Source organism: Bactrocera dorsalis, chromosome 3 (genome assembly GCF_023373825.1).
Source record: "Bactrocera dorsalis isolate Fly_Bdor chromosome 3, ASM2337382v1, whole genome shotgun sequence".
Lineage (NCBI taxonomy): Eukaryota > Metazoa > Arthropoda > Insecta > Diptera > Tephritidae > Bactrocera > Bactrocera dorsalis.
Window position 1 is genome coordinate 55,434,823 of NC_064305.1, and position 26,102 is coordinate 55,460,924.

The 26,102-nt window shown below is 38.5% G+C and overlaps 1 protein-coding gene and 1 non-coding gene across 3 annotated transcripts in view; one reads left to right on the top strand and one right to left on the bottom strand.

The window, feature by feature from the left end:
- The window catches only part of LOC105227699 (BTB/POZ domain-containing protein Tiwaz), an 89,418-nt gene extending 63,709 nt beyond the window's left edge, over positions 1–25,709 (top strand). For both annotated transcript variants that reach the window (XM_011207190.4, XM_011207189.4), the window contains exons 4-6: positions 22,393–22,500; positions 22,561–23,051; positions 24,355–25,709. In XM_011207190.4, coding sequence (XP_011205492.1) covers positions 22,406–22,500; positions 22,561–23,051; positions 24,355–24,797 — 1,029 coding nt within the window. In that variant the 5' untranslated portion in view covers positions 22,393–22,405 and the 3' untranslated portion in view covers positions 24,798–25,709. The remainder of the gene's footprint in view (positions 1–22,392; positions 22,501–22,560; positions 23,052–24,354) is intronic.
- LOC125777912 (small nucleolar RNA U3) lies at positions 7,599–7,809 on the bottom strand. The gene has a single exon (XR_007422455.1). It is a non-coding gene; the product is annotated as a small nucleolar RNA U3 (small nucleolar RNA).
- Positions 25,710–26,102: the final 393 nt, after the last annotated feature.

Consider the following 26,102-nt stretch of genomic DNA (forward strand, 5'->3'; position numbering starts at 1 on the left):
TCGGAAGTTTTATTTTTAGATTAAAGTTGGTTGGTTGGTTAAAAAGTGAGATGCATGAGAGCAGACCAGTCGGCGTCACTTAGGTACCTTAGGCTCATTGTATTACAATGGAATATGTCCCGTCTCATCCAGCTGAAGGCTGGACAATTGCATAAATAACATTCCAACATCTCATGATTTTCCCCACATGTCCTGCATTTCACCGAATCCACTTCTCTGAAGATGGGATCTTAAACATAGGTGTCCAGTAATGACCCCTACAATATAATTAATATTCCTTTTCCCTAGAAGTAGAAGCTTTTTGGTCTGTTTACCACCACCACTAAACCAAAATAACTGTGTGACCTAAGGTGTTCCTCTAGGAGCCGTTGCTTAAATAACCCTTGAAGGAGCTGGTTTGGGACAGCTTCCGTGAATTGTGTTCCCAATTACCTCTGAATGGACCAACTCGCCTGCCTTTAAATTTACTTCTCTCGCTGGGTGACGAGATGATATTAACCGAGTTACCTACTGAGAGTCTAGTTATTGCTTGCTTGCATAATCTAACGCTAGGTTACGAGGCTATTAAATAGTAACATTTTCAAAGTTAAATTCAAATACAAAAAAACCCTTCATTTGCAGATAGTTTATTAGGATAATTTAACCTAACAAGGAAATTAAACTTTTTTAAATAATGCTATGATATTATGCTCCGATAAAGTCTCCATCTAGAGTAATGCATCTTCTATAACCGTTCTCCAGCAATCCGGTTCGATAGCGAGAAGCTTTCAAAATATGTTTTGGTTTCTTCTGACATTTTAGTGACATCTTTTCCAAGAAGAAAATCGTTTCTAAGTTTGAGGTAAGTGGATAGTTCGAAAAAGATAGCGTAATTTCTTCAAATTATCGACTCTCTCACATTCATATCCAAGTTAAACTTCTTTAACCGTTAGGTGTACTTAATAGAGAACAATAGACAAAAGTCTATGCTAAGTATGAGGAACGTTGGGACTGACTTCCTTAAGTTATGGTATATTCTTACGTTCTTTCGCTATATGATTGAGACCTTGATAATTACCTGATTAGAGAATGGAAGTACAATGGGCGCTCACACTGCTGCAAAGAAGTTCTCCGAGCAACAAGAAGCAACAACCAACAGCCAACAACTTATTTGGCGAAATGCCATTCACACAAGCTGATCAACCCAAAGTACTGTTAATTACCAGTAAATTCGGCTAAGCGAATTCGGGTGCATTTAAGTGAAAAGGCGAAAAGAATTGCGTAAAGGCCTTTGTGCGCTTGCCGCATGCAGCAATTTGCGGCAGTCAATTAACGTTTCACATCTAGCATATAGGCAGCAATTTCGGATTGCATGAGCAATCGCAGTAGTAGCAAAACCACCAACAACAACAACACGTTTATAACGGCTTAAATGCAGTGAATGCAAAATGCAACCAAGTGTAAATGCAACTGCCACGAACAAGAACGTAATGCTATGCAGCACACTAATTGTTGTTGTTGTTGTTTCTGCATGGAGGCCTATTTGTTTGTGAGGGGTATTAATATGTTCGTAATTGATTTTCAATACGCTTCACTAGTCAAAAGATGCACAACAGCCGTTCCCCCAATTGCTGTTGCAAGCACACCATGCTGCATGTTGCATACTGTTTGCGTTAATTAACCCACACAAAGTGATTGTGCTCCTACCATATGGTATGCCTTATTCGGCATGTGGCAGCATCTGCGAAATACGCTTGGCTCCCGTAGTAAGAGTAGTAAATATCTGGGGGAGCATGGGGTGGGCCTCTAAACACTATATCTCACCCTAGTAGTGCATTGCTTGGCAGTTTCCGGCACTGATGGCAAGAAATTACACGTAAATATGTAGGAAGGTAAGCAACTTTTTCTTATATTTCTGTTGCAAAACCGGTAGGCTGTTGTTTTTGTTGTTGTTACTTACCGTTACACCGCACACAAATCCCCTGCTAACAAATTGCCTATGATTTGCTCAAATAAGCAAATTCAATCAATTAGCAGTTTGCGGTGCTGCCACATGCCACACGCGCGCACTTACACAGCCACACACACCGGCATAGCGACACCTCGTGCGTTGCCACTCATAATAATCTGCTGCGTCGAAACCAATTATCGTCGCTTTCCACCTGAGCGCGTCGTGCAGCATTAAACTGTAAATTCGTATGAAATTCATACTGCTGTCATTTATTTTTCCACAATTAAGCTTTGTTTGTTCGGCCTCAGCCGCCTTGCCTCGTTCGGCTGCAGCTATTGGGCGCATATTTTTCGTTCGTACTGTACTGTACAGGCTGCTGCATGTGACATAGGCAACTTTATTTGTGAGCTTTTATTTAATTAATTTCTTTTACCAATGCGCCGGCTTGCTGAACTATTCAATAGTATTGGTAATTTATAATGCACAATTAATTAATAAATTCATGAATAATTTCAGCTTCACTGATTTGATGAGTTTTTTATGCTCACAATTTGGCATGCACTTCTGTGTGAAATTCGAAAGCATTGAACTCGAGCGACTTTATTTTTGTCACAAAAACATTTGCCATTTTTCCAATATAAACACTAAATATAAATAAAATTAATTAATTTATGCATGTGCAAAGAAATTTCCAATTTTCCAAAATATTAAATTATTGCTTCAATTGAAGTGTAAATTTTCCCACTAACAATTTTTAATCCATGACTGCATTCCATAAACACACATGTATACACTCATACATACATACGAAATTTTTAAACAATAGTAAATTGCATTTTGAGTTGCATAATTTGGCTCTCGATACTGACCAAATTAAAGTCGGTTCGAAATAAGTTAGGGCTTACTTTAGTATGCTTTACTGAAAACTGTGTTGCTTAGACATGTGGTTTTCAAGAAGAAAGGCATATAGTTTAATGATATGACCAAGAATTTAGATACATTATAAAGCTCAGCGGCCTAACTTTCGAGTACTTTTTGCGACAATTGTGGCAGTATGTTAGCAGTAACGCGTCAAATATAGTCTTCCAAAACGCTAATCGTCTCGGGCTCATCTGCGTAGACAAATAACTTCACACAACCCCACAAATAATAGTCCAGCAGTGCTAAATCGCATGATCGCTTGTTTCCCTCGCTGTATGGCATGTAGCACCGAGTTATTGCAATTAAAGGTCGTCAAAATCAACATCATCCAATTCATGCAAAGCTGTTAGTAATTTATATATTTGTACATACTACTGTGATCAAATTGAAAGGTGAATTTGTACATTTCATCTCCTTCAAAGTAATCCCCTCCCGCTGCAATACACTTATGCCAACGAATTTTCCAGTCATCATAGCACTTGCAGAAATGCTCCGTCGTGATTGCCATCAGAGTCTTCTTCTATTCAGCTTTTATATCCTCAATTGAGTCAAAACGGTGTCCTCGGAGTGGTCATGTGAATTTGCTGAATAGCCAGAAGTTAAACGAAGGTAAATCAAGCGAATGCGGTGGTATTAGTTGAAAATGTGGCGAAATGATCACGAATAACCAATGCAGTATGAGATGGTGCATTATCGCAATTCTTTGTTCAATAAATTCAGACATAGTAAAAATCGAAGAATTCACTTTTAGAACCTCACAAAAGGACGCGTATCTCAAATACTAATGAATATTTTGACGTGACGATTTAGCATAGATGTCACCAACAGTTCTACCAATTTACAGAAAAAAATCGACCGATTCGAAAAACACGCGAAGTATAAATTAAAAATTCACATTTCAATTTGATCACAATATTATATCTTTTTAATATATATGGACCAATGATTCTCTCTGGCCATAGAGAACATTAAGCAGTGACTTTTGAGGATGTAACAGCGTCTCAATTATGACTTGTGCATTTTAACCACATTCCATTCAAACAAAAGTGAGCTTCATTGCTGAACAAAATTTACTTGTGAAAATCGGGATCGGTGGCCATCCCATTCACTTGGTCGGCTTTAATTATTGTACGAGTGAACCCTCAATTCAAGATTCTAATGCAAAATCCTTTATAATGTACATGGGCAGAGCTACAATTGTTGTGTGCAATGGCGGTAATGTATTTATTCGGGTATTCTTCGATACTTCACAATAGCAATGAAGCAGCGCATCTGGTGCGTACTGCTTTTGAGGATGCGCATTATCGACTAGAGTAAACGTAATGTGAAACCAGTCTTTGGTTGCTCGAATTACCGACTGCTAGGCGATTACGTCAACTGAATATTAGATGCAGTGCGCGATGAATCGCACAAATTGACGGACGCGTTCGGAAGACCCCCATCTTTATCGCTAAAGAACTAGCGAGGTTTTGGCCTACAGCTCTTCCTTAAATGTAGTGATTCTAACTAGTCATTGCCCTATTTACGCGTATTTATGTGCGGTAGGTTTAAAAATATTGCTGGATGTTAGCTGTAGTAGCTGCTTGGAAGAGGTATGTTTCACAACATTAATATATTTGTAGCAGTTCTTTTTTTATCGTGAATAGAGTATATTAAGTTTCCCTTGAAGTTTGCAACACACAGAAGCAAGTGTTGAACCAGCATGTCGAATCGAGTCTATTTAGCCAGGCCAATCTGCCTGTTTGTACGTCCGTCCGTATGTCTGCATATACGCCAACTAGTTCTTTAGTTTATGAGATATCGATCTGAAATTTCTCCCAAAGGAGGTGAAACCGCCGGTATCGGACCATCAAAGTATATAGGTGCCATTCAAACGAAACAATCGGATTTTGTCATGGAGCCAAAATGGTAACAAATGAATACAAAAAATTTAAATTGATTTTTCACTAATTCATTACAAACACTTACAGGTTGCAAATCAAAAAGATTTTTGTGGAATTGAGTGTCTGACGTGACCAGGAATCAGTCCAGATCTCAATCCAATTGAGAACTGCTGCCATTACATGAGCAAAAGGATAAGAGAAAAGCGTCCAAAAAGTCGGAAAGAAATGGAAAAAATTTTTGAAGCTGTGTAGAATGAAGAAATTAATAGAAATTATCTTCAACGTTTGTTTGAATCCATCCCCAAGCGAAAAACCACGGGGGTGTTGAAAAAAATACTAAAATTTTTTTAACAAATAATTTTATTTTGCTTTGTTCTGCACTCTAATATTAAATACAGAACGCACAAAACTCAAAATATGTAAATAACTTGTTTAAAAATTACATTATTATTGTTCATAAAAAATTGTAGTTATAAGGTTTTTTATGTGTTTGTGCTTGAATTTTTCACCAAAATAAGTCTTGCTTTAATGCTTTAAACATGAATTTAATGAAAGTGGTTGTCTCTTAAAAAAAAGGTGCGTGAAGAAGTGAAACTTCTTAATAATATTCCAAGAAATGCATATAATTTTGTATGAAAGAAAACTATCGAGAGGGAAAGAATAAAAATATGGTGGAGTGATCAATACTTTCTTAAATCCAAATTTTCTAAATTTATTATAAAGCAAAGTCCAAATCAATTATCATGTCTGGGTTCTGACGGATTGATATATATAATATTTACAATTGGATTATGATAACTAAAATACGATATGAAATGTATTACATCTATTTTATCTATATTTTCCTCGCGAATAACCGCCTCAATAGTCGTACCTCCTTTTGTCGTAGGGTCATTTCTAAATGAAAATTTCTCTCTGAGGAATGCCAGTAATGGTATAGCTTCTGTCTGGCAATGAGAAATTGATATTGAAATCTCTCGCAAGGAACGTAGAAGGTCCAGCAATCGTTGATGGATCAATGCGCGTAGAAGGTCCACCAATCATTGATGGATCAACATTGATCGGAGGTCCAGTCGTCATTAATCCATCAACACGCGTTGAAGGCCCAGCAATTATCGTCAATTATCGATCGTTGATTCATCAGTAGTTATAGATGCTCCCGCAGAGATTAATGGAACAGCAGACGTTGAATCTTTTTTACGCGCTCGGTACTCTCTCTAATATTCCTCAGCTGTTTTCCTCTTCCTCGATTGACTGCCAGCTATCATTCCCAATTTCTCCTTTTCCCGCTCTGCTTTCTTTCGTGCTCGGTATTCACGATAATATTGTGCTGTTTTCCCCCCTCTTGAAACATGGACTGCACTGTCTTTTTCCACTGTAAAATCAATTTAAAATCAAGCCACTAAAATTTTTGCCAATCCAATTGATATTAGTTTCAAGAGCACAAGTTTAATGCACAAGGTGCATCTATTACGGACAATTGAAATATTCATGAGAAACTTACCATCACATAACCCGGAATCCGCTGTGTTATGCGCATTATTACTTTCACTTATTTTATTGTTTGTTTGAATCACTATTCACCGTGTACTAATACTACAAATAGTAAGTCAATATTATATAGAACACGAAGTAATTAGTAAATAAATACTGTCTACAGAAATGGTCCTGTGAAGTCTTAACTTTTCAACGGCTAACGCAGATACTCAACCAAAAGTCAATCAAAATATAGGGTGATTTTTTAAGAGCTTGATAACTTTTTTTTTAAAAAAAAAAAACGCATAAAATTTGCAAAAATCTCATCGGTTCTTTATTTGAAACGTTTAGATTGGTTCATGACATTTACTTTTTGAAGATAATTTCATTTAAATGTTGACCGCGGCTGCGTCTTAGGTGGTCCATTCGGAAAGTCCAATTTTGGGCAACTTTTTTCGAGCATTTCGGCCGAATAGCCCGAATTTCTTCGGAAATGTTGTCTTCCAAAGCTGGAATAGTTCTGGCTTATTTCTGTAGACTTTTAGACTTGACGTAGCCCCACAAAAATAGTCTAAAAGGCGTTAAAATTCGCATGATCTTGGTGGCCAACTTACGGGTCCATTTCTTGAGATGAATTGTTGTCCGAAGTTTTTCCCTCCCTCAAAAATGGCCATAGAATCGCGAGCTGTGTGGCATGTAGCGCCATCTTGTTGAAACCACATGTCAACCAAGTTCAGTTCTTCCATTTTTGTGCAACAAAAAGTTTGTTCAGCATCGAACGATAGCGGTCGCCATTCACCGTAAACGTTGCGTCCAACAGCATCTTTGAAAAAAATACGGTCCAATGATTCCACCAGCGTACAAACCATCACACCAAACAGTGCATTTTTTCGGGATGCATGGGCATTTTCTTGAACGGCTTCTGGTTGCTCTTCCACCCCAAATGCGGCAATTTTTTGCTTATTTACGTAGCCATTCAACCAGAGCGGTAAATGAGTCCCATCATCGCTGAACAAAAACACGCGCGCGAAAACACATTTCGAACCGAACACTGATTTGGTAATAAAATTCAATGATTTGCAAGCGTTTGCTCGTTAGTAAGTCTATTCTGATGATGATGTCAAAAGCATACTGAGCATCTTTCTCTTTGACACCATGTCTTAATCCCACGTGATCTGTCAAATACTAATGCATGAATAATCCTAACCTCAAAAAAAATCACCCGTTAGTTGAGAATTCGCAGAAATGAAACAGAAACGAAAGAAAAATAATGCGCAAGCATACATATGCGTACTGTACCTATTATATATACATATATACTTTACTTATTGATTGCATTCTTATATATAATTATTTGTATAAAACCTTGGAATTTATTAATTAAAATCACCACGCAGAAGTCGTTTTATCCGTAACCGAGCGATCATCGAAGAAACATCATTTCTAATATGCCACAAGACAAAATTACAAATGAAGTTCATAAACCTCACGCTGTCAGATAAAACGATATAGCTCCTCATCGCGGGTGCTAATACTTTCGATTTGCAAAGAAAGTAAATGAAGACTGACTACAAAAATGATCCTGTGAAGTATAGTCTTAACTTTTCAACAGCCAACGCAGAATATTTCAACCAAAAGTCACACAAAATAGTTGAGAAACTAACAAAGGATCGCCGATTATCATCGCTTCCCTTGCTGCTCGAACATCTTCGCCGACAAGCTAGCGCAAATATGTAAGCGTTAAACAATTATCGCAACCTTTTCCGAACTCGTTTAAGAAGTATAACTTCAAAAACTGTAAAAGTGTGTTTTTTTTTTTTCGAAGAGGGCGTATGCTGCCATAACAAACTTATCGGGGGGGGGGGGGATCAAAATTAAGTTCTTGTGTGGAATCTTTTGAATTTGTGAAGAGCTTCGGTGCAACCAAAGTTAACATTTCTCTTGTTCTGGACTCACAAAGTACTATATATGATAATTATAATTCAAGCGCGATCACCGCTGTTCAGGATCAGCCAAAGAACTTATCCTAACCTAACCTAAGAGAGCGCTAGGAGCTTTTTAGCACTGTGTAATGATCCGTTCCCATTTTCACATCATAATATTTTAGTCGTTTATTGGCCAATGCCGAACTCTAAATTCTTCATTGCCAAGAAAGCGTTCCACAAACTACCAGTTGTCGCTGGCAACAACACCACATGCGCTTATGCATATTTGCAGCGCGTATATGCACACATGCAACTGCTACTCCGTCAAACACACATACATACATACCTATCTACGGTAAAAGAGCTCACATTTATGTAAATAAGCATGCACGCCAGCGACTTCCTATGTTGACACAGTTAGGTGTGTGTGTGTGTGTGTGCGTTTTGGACTAGCCGTCCTCTTAGGCAGACTTTTGTTGGTAAATTTTACGCGCTCAATTTGCAACTCCGCGACGTGGCAACTTGCCATTTCGCGTTGCGCGCAAATTGACTTTTTGATTGTAGCAATCAGCCGAGCAAGTCCGAGTTGTTGTTATTTGTTATTGCTGCAGCTAGTGCCGTGCAACAAGCAACATATGCTACAATAACAAATACAGGCACTATCAATACACACGCGTGCACTCGCAGCATATGTGAACTTAAATACGCATGCCACAAACACCGGCACGCCGTGCAGCAACTGCACCTGATGTTGTTGCTGCTGTTGTCGCTGGCAGTCAAGTTGCGTTGTTGCCTTTTTAGTGGTTTTGACACCTTCCGCGTAAGCGCGTGTGGCAAGCAAACTCGCCCAGCGCAAAACAGCACGGCGATGCGTGTGAAAAAGCAACAACACCGCCAACCTGTGTGGCAACACTGGCAGTCAAGGTGCAAAAATGTGTTAATTATCTTTTAATTGCTTAATGAGACTTCAGCGATGTCGATGAAGTTGGCGGCAATGCAGCTGGCGCCGCCACTGCGCACCTCCCTGTTGCATTAATTAAGCGCACACGTGTATTATTGCATTGTTGTTTACGCATACGCGTCAATGGCAGCGCTGACGGTTGGGCACTGTCGTTTATTTTGTGTTGCCGTTGCAGCCATTGTAGCTGTTGACAGTGCAAGTGTGAGTTTTGGCGCAGCGCACAGCCGTTCTTACAATTGAAACTGTGTGGTTGTTGCACAACGGTTGTGTGTTGTCATTTGACAAACACCTTCGTGCTCTTGTTTATACACCTTTGTTGTTGCAACGCGTCATTTGTGTTAGCCACATAACAGTACCAAAAGCATAATTATCATTACACTCAGCGCCATTGAATATTCAAACCGTTGTCCACGAGTCATTACGACAACGCCATCCAACGGTAAACTGTAAAAATTTCGTATGACAAGCTGTCAGAGACGCACTCGGGCACTCAAACGGCAAAGTGCCAGATTGCGCTTGACCTGAAGCAATTAAAGCAATGTGCTAAAGCTCTGGGGCACTTGCGGAATTAATTGATTAAAATATTCAGTAGTTTAAATATTTATTTTATAGTTCACATCAAATAGGCTGATCCATATAGATTAATTCTGTTTACGAGAGGCCTTCGTTGGATGGTACATATGCATGAAACAGAGCTTCTTCTACAGTAAGGTGTGAACCGACTTTATATATTTTCGGTCTTTATATATTTTAGGAAACAAAGGTTATACAGTTAGAAGTTGGAAAAAAAGCATTTTCGAGAAATTTTTTCTGATAACTTTTAACTGTATTTTAAGACTTAGTATTAGAAAAATTAGTTTTTTGAATAGGAACTACAGCTCATCAAAAAAAAAAAGATTATTTTGATAAAGTAATGTTAAATCGCGTAAAGCAAGTAAAAAGAGTAAGCAAAATAAAATAACAAAATGGCCGTTAAATTATATTTAGAAGCTCGTTGGTCTCCCACTTCGAAAAAACCAATTTTGAGAAAAACTCGTTTGATGTCTGGAATGCTCTTTCAAGCACTCTGAAACGCCTTTCAAATTTGCGTGTATTTACGAAAATATTCAACAGAACGATATGAAATTTTCTATGCGTGCTCTTAGAGATATGTCCATTCAGAAAATAGAATTAAAAATATCGAGTTTTGTAAAAATGTTTGGTCTCAAAATTATATTTATATCTCGTTAATTTTGAAAGAAACCTAATCCGATCCAATCCGAGAAACCTAAAGTAAGGTACGAAGATGGTTTATTATACTTACTATGATCTGGCTTAAAATCATAGATGCGTCTTTTAAAATATCTGATATCAAAAATACACGTCATACTTGTCAAGTACTTCCAAATACCGTCTTTGCTGAAATCGGAGTAAAAACAGGACTACTTTTTGATGTCACTAACAAAACTGTTTAATCCATAAAATAAGCTCAAAATCTGTTTTTAGTTCTGAAGAAGTGTATTTCTAAAGGTCAAGTAGAATATCACATATTGAAAAACTATTGTTTACCTTATGCGCAACTAAAAATTTCTTTCAGAATTAGCAATAGTTTTCGTGTTCAGTATTTTACACTGCTTGCAATAATTTTTTATAGCAGTGAATGAAGATTTATTTTCATTTTTTGTAGGCACTATCCAATTTTTACGGAAAGTCCAAATACCATAATCCAATAGGTTTCATAACGAAACTTAACCTACATTCGAATTCTTATGTCTTATTTCATTTTCCGCATTTACTTCCTTCTCAATTTTTCCATGCAGCCATTCTTAAGCTTTATGATCGCGGGATCAACAGGACTTTTAATTACATAAGATTGCTATATTTGGCGCGGGAGCATTGAAAATACTTCCACTTAGTCTTACCACTAAATTTGTGTGAGGAAATGTGCAGCGGCAATAATTGTAAGCGATCCCTTTCATGTGTGAATGAGTTGAACACTCTTTCAGAAGCATTAATTTTTTTTTTGTTCCCATAATAACTATTCTTCAACTTAAAGAATTTGAAAATAAGGTTTTACTGCTCACTGATGTACGTTACAGAGTACTTAAAAATCTGAAAGCCATTTTTTATTGTTACAGTGCGTTCAAAAAATAAAGTTTTGTTTTACGCGATCTGTTCAAGGAAAGCTACACAGGTTCAATTGCGATAAGGGACGCGTACAATTCGGTTAGTTTTTTTCGATCTTCTTAGTGTGTCACATCGTACAGGGAAATAAAAAAACTCTGTGCTCTGAAGTAGTCTTTATAACGAAGCATACTAAGGGTGCCAACTGGACAAAACTGAAGATTAGTCAATCACGAATAATACATTTGTGTAGACAGGAAACGTGAATGACAAGACAGGAAGAGGGAGAAATCACGTGACATCTATAAATGAGGTCATATTTATTGTTCTTTTGAGGCATGAAGAGAATGATCCGAAATGTAGGTACAGACACTTTACTCATTGGAATCAAGAAAACCATATTATTACCCTAGATTAGCCATCACAGTGACGAGACTCCAATCCAGCTGAGAATGTTTTGGCTTCAATGACAATATATCAAAAAAATATTTAACATCAACATCGATCGTTCGGCTATTGTAACATACCTGAAGGTCATTTCCTGTGGAATATGCGCAACAATTAGTTGCAAGTTGCAATCATTACATACAACACGAAGGATTAAAGCAAGTATTAAATATACGTTAGCTACATATATCAAGACAGTCAGTTTTTTATTTTTTTTCTGCAATAAACGTAAACCTCCACTTTGGAAAACGAAAATATTTTTTTAGTTTTTTGAACATGCTGTGCCCTGAGGGTATAACATCTTGTGGGCTTGGAGCGTAAATAAACTTCCAACAGATTGGATTTTTCAATTTTTGAGTATGATGATGCTGGAAATATATTTAAATGCATTGTATTTACTGATAACGAATTTATTAAAATTAGTAGACAAAGACAGATTTTCGTTGTTGATATACTTTTAAGAAAAGGAAATATTTTTACAAAAATTCAAAGCCGACATCTTGTTGCAACAAATCTATGGTGAATATAAGTGCGGATATACATATGTATGTGAACACCACACACGATGGAGATATACAAAACATCGATGATTGGCCGAAAGCAATGCATCTCTTTGTAGAAATTTGTGATTGCAAGTAAAATATCGGGAAGTTGAAAGAAAGTCACTGAAGTTATCCGCCGCTGCAGCAACGGTCATAAGGCCCAATGAATGCACGAGCCGAGAAGTTTACTTTTATTCACATCTCCACATGCGTGTAGGTATGTGTTTATGTGTGTGTGTGTGCCTATGTGAATTTGACAAGTAGCTGCAGGCGCGCCCATGTAAGATACATAACTCAACAATGGGAGAGATTTAATGAAATTTTTGGCCAACAAGCAGCACAACCAAAAGCACACAGCAGAGACGGCTGGAACTCAGAGCAGTGCAATTCATATTCTAGTAGCAATGAAACCGTAAAAACAATTATACATGTAATATTGCAATTATTTAAACAAACCAGCATACACACATACGACGATACTCACAGTTGCTAGCGCCCACAGTTAGTTGTTGGTATTATGCGCAATAGTGTTGATTAACATGTTCACACATTCTATGAATTACGCTCGTTTTAGTCCGTCTGAAATATAGAGTTTTTCCATATTGCCATTTCTTAGTTGTGAAAACCTGACGGTGAAATGCTTATAGAATCGTTCATATATAAATACGGCCGATCTAAGATCAAGGTCTTTGTGTTGATTTCCAGTTTTCCTCTCAAATGATTCTAAAAATATAAATTGTGGACTATTTTCTGAGTTTTAAAGGTAAAACTGAAAATGAGTGAGAATTCTGTCAAGACATCTGATTAAAGATGAGGAGTTTGAAGTAGCATGAAGTTAAATTAATAAAGAGATTAAACAAGTAAAGAAAATTTTGGTAACTTTAGATATTATTGAACTTCGTTAGAATGAAACTAATATGAAGTGTTTCAAATCATCGGCAAAAAATTCTAATTAAGAATTATAAAAACCACGAGATCTGAACAAATATTGTCTACCACAGATTTGTTTAGATTATGTTAGCAAAAAAACCGTTAAGTGATTGGAACTTTTATGGTCTTAGCAACATGTTTCGATAATAGGTGAAATTTGATCGAACTCGAGGGGCAAACTTTTGTATACGGCTTACTGTGGATGGAGATCTATGCAAAATCTAAGGATTCCTTAGAGATAAATGCAACTAAACAATGCTTTTCATTTCGGAAGTGTTTACACGATAATTTTTAAGGTCGTTCACTATACGAGGTGTGTTAAAAAAGTATCGCGAATCGTAACTGACAGTTTTCTTCGATTGCAGGGGCGTGGTGCATCATGAGTTATTGCCACAAGGAAGAACGGTCAATAAGGAATATTACCTGCAAGTTATACGGCTGTGTAAACTGCGTGAGCAATCCGCCTGAAACGCCCGGATTTGTGGAAGAACAAAAATACGATAACGCCCCTGCTCACACACATCGTTGCTTGTGCGCGACCTTTGGCCGAAAACAACACACTAATGATGCCTGCAGCCAACGCAGGATAATTCCCCTGCTTCGGACTGAGTGTGACTTTTTCTTGTTTCCTAAACTGAAGAGGCCCATGAAAGCACGACGTTACGCTTCTCTTGACGAGAAAAGACGGCATCGAAGGAGGAGCTGAAGAAAATACGACGAAATGATATTTTGAAGTGCTTCGAAGATTAAAAGACAGCGCTGGCTAGGTCATGTTGTCCGAATGGACGAAAACACTCCCTTTGGAAGGACCAAGTGGAGAAAGACCTGAATTCATGAACTAAATAAATAATTTTTGAAAAACACAAAATTCGCGATACTTTAATTGAACACACCTCGTATTATAGATTTTTACAAGTTTAGCAAAGTCGTAGTACATTTTTGTTCTGCAACCAATAAGTAAAGCATGTTTAAGTCATTTTTTGTTGACCGGAGAGAACGCGCCCGAGGAAAAGGCTGATTGAAGCAAATCACCTAGAAAGATAAATATTTCAAAGTAACGAAAGAACAACTTTAAGCTGTCAATCTTACCCGCCATAGCTAACAAGTTGATCAAGTCTTTTAGGGCTTCACTTTCCGAAATTATTAGATTCATAGAAGAACTTAATCCAAAAAAAGCCGCCAGCACAGTAAATTATTAAAATGCTAATTGAATTACCAAATACTGTTGTAGAGGTGCTCTCTTTGCTCTTCCATGCAATTCTTAGTTTTGGATACTATCCAATTTCATGGGAAAAGTCGCAAATTAATCTGATAGATAAACATGGGGAACTGAGGTTTCAGGTCTATGGCTCTCTCCTTTTGTGAAATGTCCGCCAATGAAAGCGAAGCAAGAAAAAATGGAAATACGGTTACGAAAGCTGTAATACCCTTCACAAATACAAAACGTCCCATGCAAGAGCTGGATCGATCGGTGCCAGCTCCAGGTTCCGATATTGACGGTTTCGATAAATGAGCAAAATTTCAGATCGATACCTTAAAAACATATAGTTTTCTATACGCGTGGAAATATATTACAACCTTTCAATTATTAAAAAAAAAAATTAATTAAATTTTGTTTCGGAAGGACCCGAGCATAACCCTTCCTATGCGTTCTTTTTCAGTGTAGTGCAGTGCAAACGAAAAATATTGCACAAAATTTCTACCTCGGAAAAATAAATTACTCACTGAAAATGTTGCAGTGTTCCAGTGCTTTATTAGTCGAACGTACATTTCGTTATGTGTTTGAACTAACGAATAGACGACGTGTGTTTGTAGTGTACAGTGTGTATATGTATTGACGTATGTACGTGGATTCTTTATTTCATATTTTCTAATAAATTTTTCAAAGTTTGTTTTTGAAAGCCCTCCAGTCTTTTAATATCTACAAGTGCCCATACAAATATATTTGCACAACTTTGTTGCGCTGCGTCTTGCATACATGCACACACGTACAAGCATGCGTATGTTCGTATGTGTACGTACATTCAGTTCGCCGAGTAGACGAAGGCGCATACATGCACTAACATGTAAATATGTATAAATATATATGGTACATTGCATATCAACTCATAAGTCACCCACACACAAACGCATACACATACATACTCAAGTGTGTATGTGTGTATTCTAAAGCAGAGGTAAGAGCGAGTGTAACTTCTATTCCCACTACGGCGACTTCTCTGGCTGTAGGGCATTCGTGTACACACATACACACACTCCCACATACATACTCACAACATCCACTTCGTTTGTAGCCTGTCCACCATCATCCCTACGAATCATTCAACCATACTGCCATGCATCCTTCATTGCTCGCGGCCATCCTCTTACTAACCCAACAGCCAGTTAGCGAAGTCACTCTCCACCGTCACCATCGCCACCATCACCGGCCCAGTCGTGTGCGCCGCCTTTGCCGTCACCATTATTGTCATCCGAGTCCTTGCTCAGTGTCGTTATCGCCTTTTGGCTCTAAGCATTGTTTGCCTCCACATATTGCTGTTCCACTGCACTCATGCCTCTGACACGTCGTCCCACCTCGTCTACCTCGGGTTGCCGCCGCGTCGGAGCGCGCACAGGCCAAAGTTTTTCATTTGCCATCTCATCAGCGTTGTGATTTAATTCAGTCCAAAAGGCAACACTGCAACAATAACAACAAACCACCGCACAAACATCTTACCAACCAAACAAAAAGAGGCAAACACCGAACCACCTCGACCCTGGACTCAGACCAGCACCAAGTACTTGCGCCTCTGAGCGCTTGGCAAACGGACGGACCTATTCGTCGTATGTGCCAGCATGTGTTTGTGCGAAGAAGCGGTAACGCAATGAAACCAGAATCAAACCAAATGAAACGAAACCCATCCAAATGCCCGTAGGCGATGAATTTTTCTTAACTTGGCCCCAAGGAGTTTTTGATTTGTGTGCTTCTTTCGTATTCGTTTTTGGTAAACATTGCTGTTGCTTTCGCCATTGTTATTGTTGTTATTTTAGTTTTCCAAATATTTTTGTTTTGTTTTGTTTTGTTTCACATCCGACAACGCTATCGCAGTCGTCGTCGGCGTCGTCATCATCGTCCACCTCATCGATTTGCCCAGCTTTAGATTCTTCCGCTCGCTTTTCTCGTTTTATTCTATCTTCGTTTTTGTGTTTTTGTTTCCCATATTGCCTTCGGTGCAATTCTCTGGTGTGTCTTCATCTAGTCTATACTCGCCTGTGTGTGTGTGTGAGTATAATCTTTAGTCGCTGTTAGTGCTGTTGGTGGCTTATGCTTGGGTGGAGTTGCTGATGGCGCTGTTGCATTGGGGCAGTGGGAGTTGCAGTGTACGTCTATTAGTTCGGATATTTTGCAAAAAAATGAGAGGAGAAGGAAAACTTTCGTAACGTTTCAAGCAAAGCGTTTAGAACTTTAAGGGGAAGTGCATACTCTCGTATGGGTAAATATGTGTGCTTATGTGTACTGAGATCCATATGAGTTCAAAGTTTTACTCAAATGAGTAGTGAGTATGCGATATGGAAAGATGCCTTACCCTGCATGTAGCGAGTGATTTACTGCTTTTATTTTCAAATTCTCGAAAGCAGCACAGTGTATCGAGTGCGCGTTAACTTCGGCTGCACCGAAGCTATAATACCCTTCACAGGTACTTTGCTCATAGCATAAAAGGGTATCAAAAGGTCTTTAGCTTGATTTTGATAGGTCAGTTTGTATGACAGCTATAAGATAAAGTGGTCCGATCTCAACAATATGTCCCGAGATTACAGCGACGCCTTGGATAATAATCTATGCCAAATTTTTTAAATGCATCTCATCAGAAAAAAAGTTTTCCATACAATGACCGGTTTTTGATCGGTCAGCTTGTATGTCAAGTATATGATTTAGTAGATCGAACTCAAAAATTTCTCCGAAGATTAAGGCGATGACTTGCAAAATTTTGTGACGAAATTCGTCAAAAAAAAGTTTTCCTTACAATGACAAGTATTTGATTGTTCACTTTGTTCAGCACTACAATTCAGGTTATGAATGTCCAATTCCAAAAGAAAATAACGGTACTTTATATAAAACCTAAATAACAGAGCGTTGTTTGTTAAGCTTTAGTTCTAAAGACTCTTTTTGTATCATTACTGAAAGTTTTCGGGTATTCTTGTAAATGAAATGGAGCTTGAATGTGTACAAAATACACACCGTTTTTTATCGGCTCGAGTGTTGTCTTCAAAAACTCTTTTAGTAACTATGATCTAACAGAATTTTTCTTCTCACATTTAATAAAAAAATATTTGGTCGTTCTGCTTCCACTGTTCCGAGCCTTCCAGTATATCCGCTACCTCGTTGCGCCTTCGAGCGATAATTTCTCAGTGCAGTTTTTCTGCTTCAGCGACAACGAGACGCTGCGTCTACTTTTCCGCCCTCCTCCCTAGTTTAACTTCATTCGCTGTTTATGCACTGTTTTATTCTGTCGCCTTGCCTGCACTATGAACTTGATATTTTGATTATTGTGGGAGGACAAACGATATTTCATAAGAATATCAAGCTGCAAGCGCCGTATTGTTAAGTTAGGCATCGGAAGTAGCGCAGTAACTACCCTGCTGGAAAATTTGGACTTCTGTTAAATCAACAATGTATTCTAGTGTCATCTTAGCTATATTTATTAAATGGTAGGAGGATTCTGGCATAGTCTGTTATAGTTATTAGTGCATAGGTAAACCATGCTGAGAATCAAGCAAGTGTGGAAATTGACATTTTAATAACCACTGATAATTTCTGCTCAATTTAAATTTACTGAGATCAGCAAGAACCTGCTCTATTTTAATGCTTGCGGAACTTTTTGGGAAAAAAGTATGTTCACCAAAGATCTGATTTTCATGTCAACTGCTCAAAAAAGTCTGATGACATTTATTAAATCTGTAATTGCTTAAATCCTTGGGTACTACGTACTAAAATACATATCCGTGATGTGGACTATCAGATTGTTTTACAAGACAGATTTTCCCACACGGGAGCTATACACATTAACACACATGTTATTTCAAACAAATCCGCTTGTAGGTACTTTTCATTTGTTTTATCTCTCACTCCCTAGCCACGCTGCCTTCATTGAGTCGTAGCTGGCTTTTGTTGATATTAAAGCGAATTGGTGCGTGTCTGTGTGTTTGTGTGCATTTGCTTATAGGATTTTACATATGTGTGGCATTCTTAGTGTAGTGTGGTTTCGGTTTTGGCTTCAGTTGAGCCGAAGCAAAGCACAAAACCTCTGAGGGCGGTTTAAAATTGAGATAAGGTTTATGCCTGAAAAACTTTTCTACGTATGCTAAGATACAGATGTTTGCACATGCACACCTACACCGGCACAAGAACACATCCACATTGGCGAGTATGCACATGCAATATCTTTTAAATACAAATACAAACACATATACTAGTAAGTAAACACAAACAAATATAGAGGAAAGAAAAGTTTTCTCTTTTTTGTGACTCGAAGCGTTCCACTGGGGAGGCATGGACGGAAGAGTACACGGATAAAGGCTCATTCCTACTTATGTACGTTGCCACAAGGATTACACACACAGCGCCACAGGCAGCATTCGGAGAGTTTATGTTATTGGCTACTGTTGTTGTTGTTCCAGATATCTTACTGCTAATTGAACAGGCGCTGCTGCCGCTGCTTGCTGTGCCAGCTACTTACGAACGTAAACTTCAGTTGCTAGTCGAAGCCAAAATGCTCGACTTCGATTCTAATTGCTCTAATTGTTTCACTAACGCGTCGGCTTTAAGAGCATGTAGACACAGCTTATCGAATTCTTGTTTTTATTTGAATGGTCCACTGTGAAACAATGTAAACTGTGAGCTCAGAGCGCTTATAGGTTATATGACTTTCGAAAAACTTCAAGTTGCAGCTCTCTAAGTGTTTAGTGCCCACATCAGCGCTTGCATACTTTCTTGTATTTACATGCAACTTCATATGCGTGTGGCTATGTGGCATGTACTTGGGTACCGTTGAAAATGCACCCTTCTATGTATGGCACTAATTCCGGCTAAAGAGCCTGCAGGAATTTTAAGCTTGCCACATTTTTCGTCACGATGAAATATTATTATGTGCTCCAGGAGAAAAGAAACACAGAGAAAAGGATAGATACATATGGATTAATGCAAAGCTACAAACTCTAGCTTTGGCGCAATGAATTTTAGCTCGCTACTGCCTTCAGCAACATTGTACCATATCAAAAATGGTGAGGGCAGCTTTAAAGTCACATCGAAATCTTGTTGCGACTGCTCTAGTTTTCTTGTAACCAAACGATTTTTGGTGGTTTACTTAATTATGCGTGGCGTTGTATACGGGTGGCTAAATGCCGTACTGTACTAAAAAGAGAAGACACACTATATATCATCCACTCTGTGAGAAATTATTTAACAATGTTAGTTGTTTAAGGTCCACTTAATACGATATAGTATTTAGGAAATCAAATAGCGAATACAATCCCAAGATCGTGAAGGCAGCTAACATACTTGTATTTGCACCCTTAAAAGAAAATATGGCTTTGATTTATTAGAAAGTCTCTATATAACTGAAGTCTTCAGAAATAAAATCAAAATTAGACATACATATCGTACTTCTGACAATCTAAAATATTAAGAAGCGAGTTGTTGGTTTTTGTTGAGATGTCGTGTTCGTCGCCGTGACCAGAAATACAAACTCTTCACAAACACAAAAGTTTCAACTGAACTGGATTATGATTAATAGTTTTGTATGGCACCTATATGGTCGGGGACGACGATTATCCAGTTTCCGTTAGGATGGTAAGGGTTAGAAAAGTTGCCATCGAGGGCATCCAATGGTAGACCCAGGAAACGTGCTGTTTCGACGGGGAAAGGAGTGCGAGAGGTGTATGGTTAGCAGGATACGCAAAGAGGTGGTTAGTGTCATGCGGGGACTCGGTGCACGTTTCACATGTCATTGTCAATTCTGTATAAGTAAGAGTTTAACCTGCTGCAGTAATTAGAGCGAAACTGCGCAAGGATCACTCTCGATTTTCGCGGCAACTCGAGCTCGTCACCTGCAAAGAGTGGTGCTTTGACTACAAGTACGCCATTTACTGAGAGTGAGTCGGTAAATGTATTAATGGCTCCACTGTAAATGGCGGCTCTACGCTACCGGTTATTCTTATGCACTCGTTTTGATTGCCTACATTGACAATTGACGGCTGCCATTTAAATGAACATAATTCGAAACCTGTTTGAGATATCGAATTGAAAGGTATAAGCAATCGATATATGAAAAAAAATCGATTTTTTTAAATTTCACATTGAGACACACCGACTAGCCCTAATATCAATACATAATTAGAAAATCAGCGAACTTTCCTTACAATTATTATTCTTTTCAAAGTATTTCACACCCTTTATATATTTGCAATTTTCGAGAATATCTAACGTTCGATTCTTCCCCAATTTAACCCAACCTTATTCCTTGTTTATTGTAGCCCGGGATACAACCTTGTCGCTGTCTGTAACTCATATTTCTGTAGACTAGTACACCATACGTTCATACATATTTACATATAACCCCACATACCCGCACACTTTCGGCGATCATGTTTGGCAAAACTCGTGCGCCATTTTCCCTTTGGTCACACACACACCTTCGCAGCTAAACGGATGCAATCTTTGACTCGAAATAACAACAACAACTATAAATTCAGCTCCAGGCATTTGCTTCAGTTTTCTTTTGAGTTTGGCAAACTTTTTCAACTGATTTCGCCTTTGAATTTTGTGGGTTTGCTCCGAAGTTTATGAGTTTATTTTCGCTAAAATTTTGTTCCTCTTTTAATTTCGATCGATTGCAATAACTTAATATTTGTAAATATAACAAGTATGGAAGGGTTAGGTTCAGGTATAATCGAATATTCCATACCCGTGCAATAAGTATGGGTCAAATTCAGGGAAATACCTTCAGGTGTGGGCAAATTTTAATTTAAAAAAATAGCGAAAGAGTTCAACATTGATTATTCGACGAAATTGTGTATGGATTACAATCAAATTTGGTATTTCACTAAGTTGTATTATGCTCTCAATTTAATTAAGAGAACTCATATATCGGCCTATGTATGGGGTATAAACTCAGCTATTTTATTCGATTTTACCTATTATCACGCTATTGCAAGAGGGGCCAGCATAATTTTTCCTGGCCTAATTTGGCTGCTTTAGCTTGAATGGGTTGGAATATCACTAGCCTTTTCGATTCGAACAAGGAACACGTGTACACAGTTTCATGACGATTACTCAAGTTAGAGCTTGCACAGACAAGAAGAAGAATTTCAACTCATTTATATATATATATATTTTTAGGGTCTCTGACATTTTCTTCTGTTTGTTACAAACAGCGTGACAAACTTGATATTGTATACCTTGTTCATTTTTGTCTCAAAAGTTGACCTTGACTAAAACGAGATGATCCTTTCAAAGCGTTTTCTTTATTATCAACCCATCATCCTATTGACCGAGCATTTCAACACACGACGCAGCGACTGGAAATCACCCACTCTTACTCTTACTTTGAATACTTGTTGCGTGTGCCCCACTGTGTTAACTGTGAAAGATTTACATAACTCTCAGCGTAGACAAAAAATCAAAGCTGAAAAGTTAAGCTTTTATGCGCTAACAAAATAAACCGAATAAAAATGCCGACCCAAACCTCTTATAGCTCAAAGGAATACACGAAGACCTCGTGAGCGGCAGTTACATATGGTAGATGAGGCGAAAAATGGAACGCTGTGACGGCACACTGTAACCCACACAATGTTGTTGTGTTCATATATTTGTGTTCTTGTTATTGTTACACACCGCTGCCGGTACTGCAGCTGCAGGCACTGCGGCATTTTCTTCAGCGAACGAGCTTAACGCGCAGAACCTACGCGCCAATGCCGCGAGACTGGAGTGTGTGGTAAGAGAAAAGGATTGAATCGTGAAGTGTGCGCGAGTTAGTGTGGTGGCGCGGTCGTAAAATATGTCAAATCGCATGTGAATAGAGCGCCAATCAGTTTCTGAAGTTTTCAGGCTAAAGCTACAACAAAACTCACTTTTCGATATGCAATAGGTAGTTCGTTTCGTTTAGGTAGAGCGAAATAGTTTAACAAAGAGAGCAGAGATTGAATTTGTGCCAATTGAACCATTATTCGTTAAATGAACTGTACAGTTTTGACAAAAAGTTATAATAAAATCTTTACACTTTTCTCATCTTTGCAGAAAAAAATGCGATATGGACCGCGAACGCGAAAGAGATACAAAATCCCTCGAACCCCGCGATCTGTCATCGACGGGACGTATCTTTGCCAGAGGCGACATTAAAATAAGGTAAGCTTCAACAGATACATATTCGCGGCAACAGACTATATTTACTTCTTTAACTTGCAGCGCCTCACCCACTGTCTCACCGACGATCTCGAATTCCTCCTCGCCCACACCCACACCGCCAGCCAGCTCATCGGTGCCCCCAATTGGTTTGCCGACCAGCGTGGGTGGCGGAGCATCCAGCGCTCCTGGTAGCACGTCTGCCGCCAGCGCCAGTTCCTATTTGCATGCCAATCACAAGCCCATTACCGGCATACCGTGCGTAGCAGCTGCCTCGAGATACACGGCACCCGTACATATCGATGTGGGTGGCACGATTTACACTAGCTCATTGGAAACGCTCACCAAGTATCCGGACTCAAAGTTGGCAAAGCTCTTCAACGGCACCATACCGATTGTGTTGGACTCGCTGAAACAGCACTATTTCATTGATCGTGATGGGGGCATGTTCCGACACGTACTGAACTTCATGAGAAACTCAAGACTTTTGATTGCCGATGATTTTCCCGATCTCGAATTGCTGCTCGAGGAGGCACGTTACTTTGAGGTGGAACGTAAGTAAACATAATTGAGTCACATATGTATGTCTTTATATAATATAAGCGAGAAAGGTTTTGATTGAGAGTAAAGAACCATTGACTGCTCTCGGGGGTTGTATAAAAAGGCGGGTGCCTGCAAAACTTTTCGATAAAAGAAATTGATTTCCAATTCAATACTTTTCCATAAGCGAAATTATAAATATTTTTGAGCCGTATATGCTCCCTTCCACTGCGAACTCATGTGCCAAATTTAAAATTCGTCGCTTATTTGATGACTGGGCTCAAGCTTAAGTGTTTTTGTCAAGTTCTTCTGTTGGGGGGGGGTTCCAGCTGGAGACATATCGGTTTTTATTAATATATAATACTTCAAGTCGTTCTCCAGTTATCGCTTTCACGGGTATATACTTAGGAGGCATAGCATAGTCCCTTCAAAGAGAGCCAACATAAATGAGTAACTAAAAACTGGAATTATTATTGGTGTGAATGATTTTGCGAAGTTTAAGGTAAACTTGATATCTAATTTTTATACTAGATCTAGTCCCTTAAACCTTGAAGCTCCTAGACATCTAAGACAAACTCTTGAAAGTCTGGACAGAGCAGGGGTTCAAATCGAGGTGTTCAAGGCTGCTGCCTACTTCCCTGCTCTTTATGCATGTCCCATCCTTACATATGCCCATCCGGCTTTCATCCGATGTCAGTAAGTTGTGACTTATCACTATGGCAACAACGGTCTCGTAGTGCTTTTTGACCGTGTGAGTAAAAAGAATGTGTAAGTTTCTTTGGAGCTCTTGTACTTGATCTTGGCGATCCTGTATATTCTTATAACATGCTATCCCCCCTCATCCGCTGGCAACCCTTTCGGAAATTTAATTTTATATTGATTTCTTTTCTATGTTCTTAGCTATCTCAGTAGTCTAGTAGCGAGCTGCTGTATTCGCTCCAACTGTAAACTGTATGATATTTTGCTGACACCATACTAAAGCACGGTAAAACAAAATTGGATTGACTACCGCTGTCTAACGTTAATGCTTGAGGGCAGGTGATAGGCCCTCAGCATTTTCTTACAAGCCTTTTTATCCTCTCTTCCACAATGAGTTTGCTGCCAAAATTACTCTCAGCTACTTGCCACACTCCTCTAGGGTTAACTTAACTCCATTAAGCCTTTCGAGTTTCCATCTCGGGATCTGGTACATTCTTCTAAAGAGTACCATATACATTTTACAAAATATTGTATTAATTTCACATATAGTACATAACTGTACAGTTTTAAAAATATTACAAAACTCTAATATGCTTGTATGCATTTCCTCACTTGCAGCGATGATCAAACAACTGGAGAGCATGCGCAAGGATCGCGTACGCAATGGCAATTATCTAGTGGCGCCACCAACACCTCCGGCACGCATCAAAAGCAGCCCGCGCACCAACTCCTCCCCCGAATATAATTACGAAGTGGTCGCATTGCATATATCACCCGACTTGGGTGAGCGCATTATGCTCTCCGCCGAGCGTTCACTACTCGACGAAGTCTTTCCCGAAGCCAATCAGGGCACACAGACCAGCCGCAGCGGCGTGTCGTGGAACCAGGGCGATTGGCGGCAAATCATACGCTTTCCATTGAACGGCTACTGCAAGTTGAATTCGGTGCAGGTGCTGACACGCCTACTAAATGCCGGCTTCACCATCGAGGCGAGCACCGGCGGCGGCGTAGAGGGGCAACAGTTCTCCGAGTATCTGCTGGTGCGCCGCATTCCAATGTGATAGTCCTCTGGATGGCAATTTATTTACGTTAAAGTAATTGTTTAAACTTTAAGGAATTTTTAGCGAGAAAAATCAAATATTGAAATAATTCTTGAGCAGAATCAAGCAAATAAAGTAATTTCAAGGAAAAGTATGGCATCTGCAGTGAATACGTAGAAAATTAAGATGAAAGTTCAATGTGAGACATTTTTAAACACGACGCTCGCACACAGCGCATTCGCACGCCATTGCGCATGCGAGTGTGTGTGTGTGTGAGGTGCGTTTGTTGGCGAAGATGATGCAATATGCCATGCATTTTTAATTAGCTCGTAGTCTAAGGATTTGCAATACATATGTATGCGTATACTCAATGTAACTAAATTAATTAATTAGTGTTTTAAGCTCCTAGAGTTAATTGAATGAAATACAAAAATAATTTATTGTTCTAACTTTTATAATTTGACAAAATTTAGTTTAGACGAAAACATGTTGAACGCACTGATTTGCTTGGCGAATTGATTTATTGTACAATTTTAGCTTAAATCGTAAAATTATTGAGATATTGTTTACACTGAACGCCGCTGGAACTTCCGTTAATTTAATCTTAAGAGAAAGTTTTTAGAAATCCGATTTTAGCATTTACATGAAGAGATTTTTTAGAAGGAGTCAAGTGAAAGTCGATGAACTTATGTACGCGCGTGCATGCACTTCTTTGTGTGTATGTGTGTGTTGCATTTGCATTAAACGTTTTATGAATGTAACTTTTACAGAAAATTAAATACTACAATACAGACATAACGTATTGGAATAAATAAAATCAACGCTCATATATACATACATAAATACATACATACATCACATTAGATGTTTTGAAACGTGGTACTCAATAAATTAATTATGTAAAATTAATTACATTAAATGGAAATAATCGTACTTATGGCTTTCAATTCGGTAACTTTTAATGGACGCCAAGTGTAAGTAAAATATGTACAAATACAAGAAGTTTTCCAAAGTAAACAGGACTTTTTGAATCTAGCAACCTCTGGTGGCGCCATCTATATGTCGACTAGTGCGTTAGAATCTACTATCTTTTTCGATTGTTCAGTGAGAATTTCATGACAGTTCATTGGTTGGAAATGAAGTTATTGTGTTTTAAGTGTCAGTATGTTTGTGCTAACGGTGTGAAAATGAGCTTCAAACAAAGAGCCAACCTTAAATTTTGTTTTAAAATTGGTAAAACTTTTACCGAAACATTTCGATTGATGAAACAAGTTTATGGTGATGATTGCCTATCCCGTAGCAGAGTGCTGGAGTGTTTTCAACGTT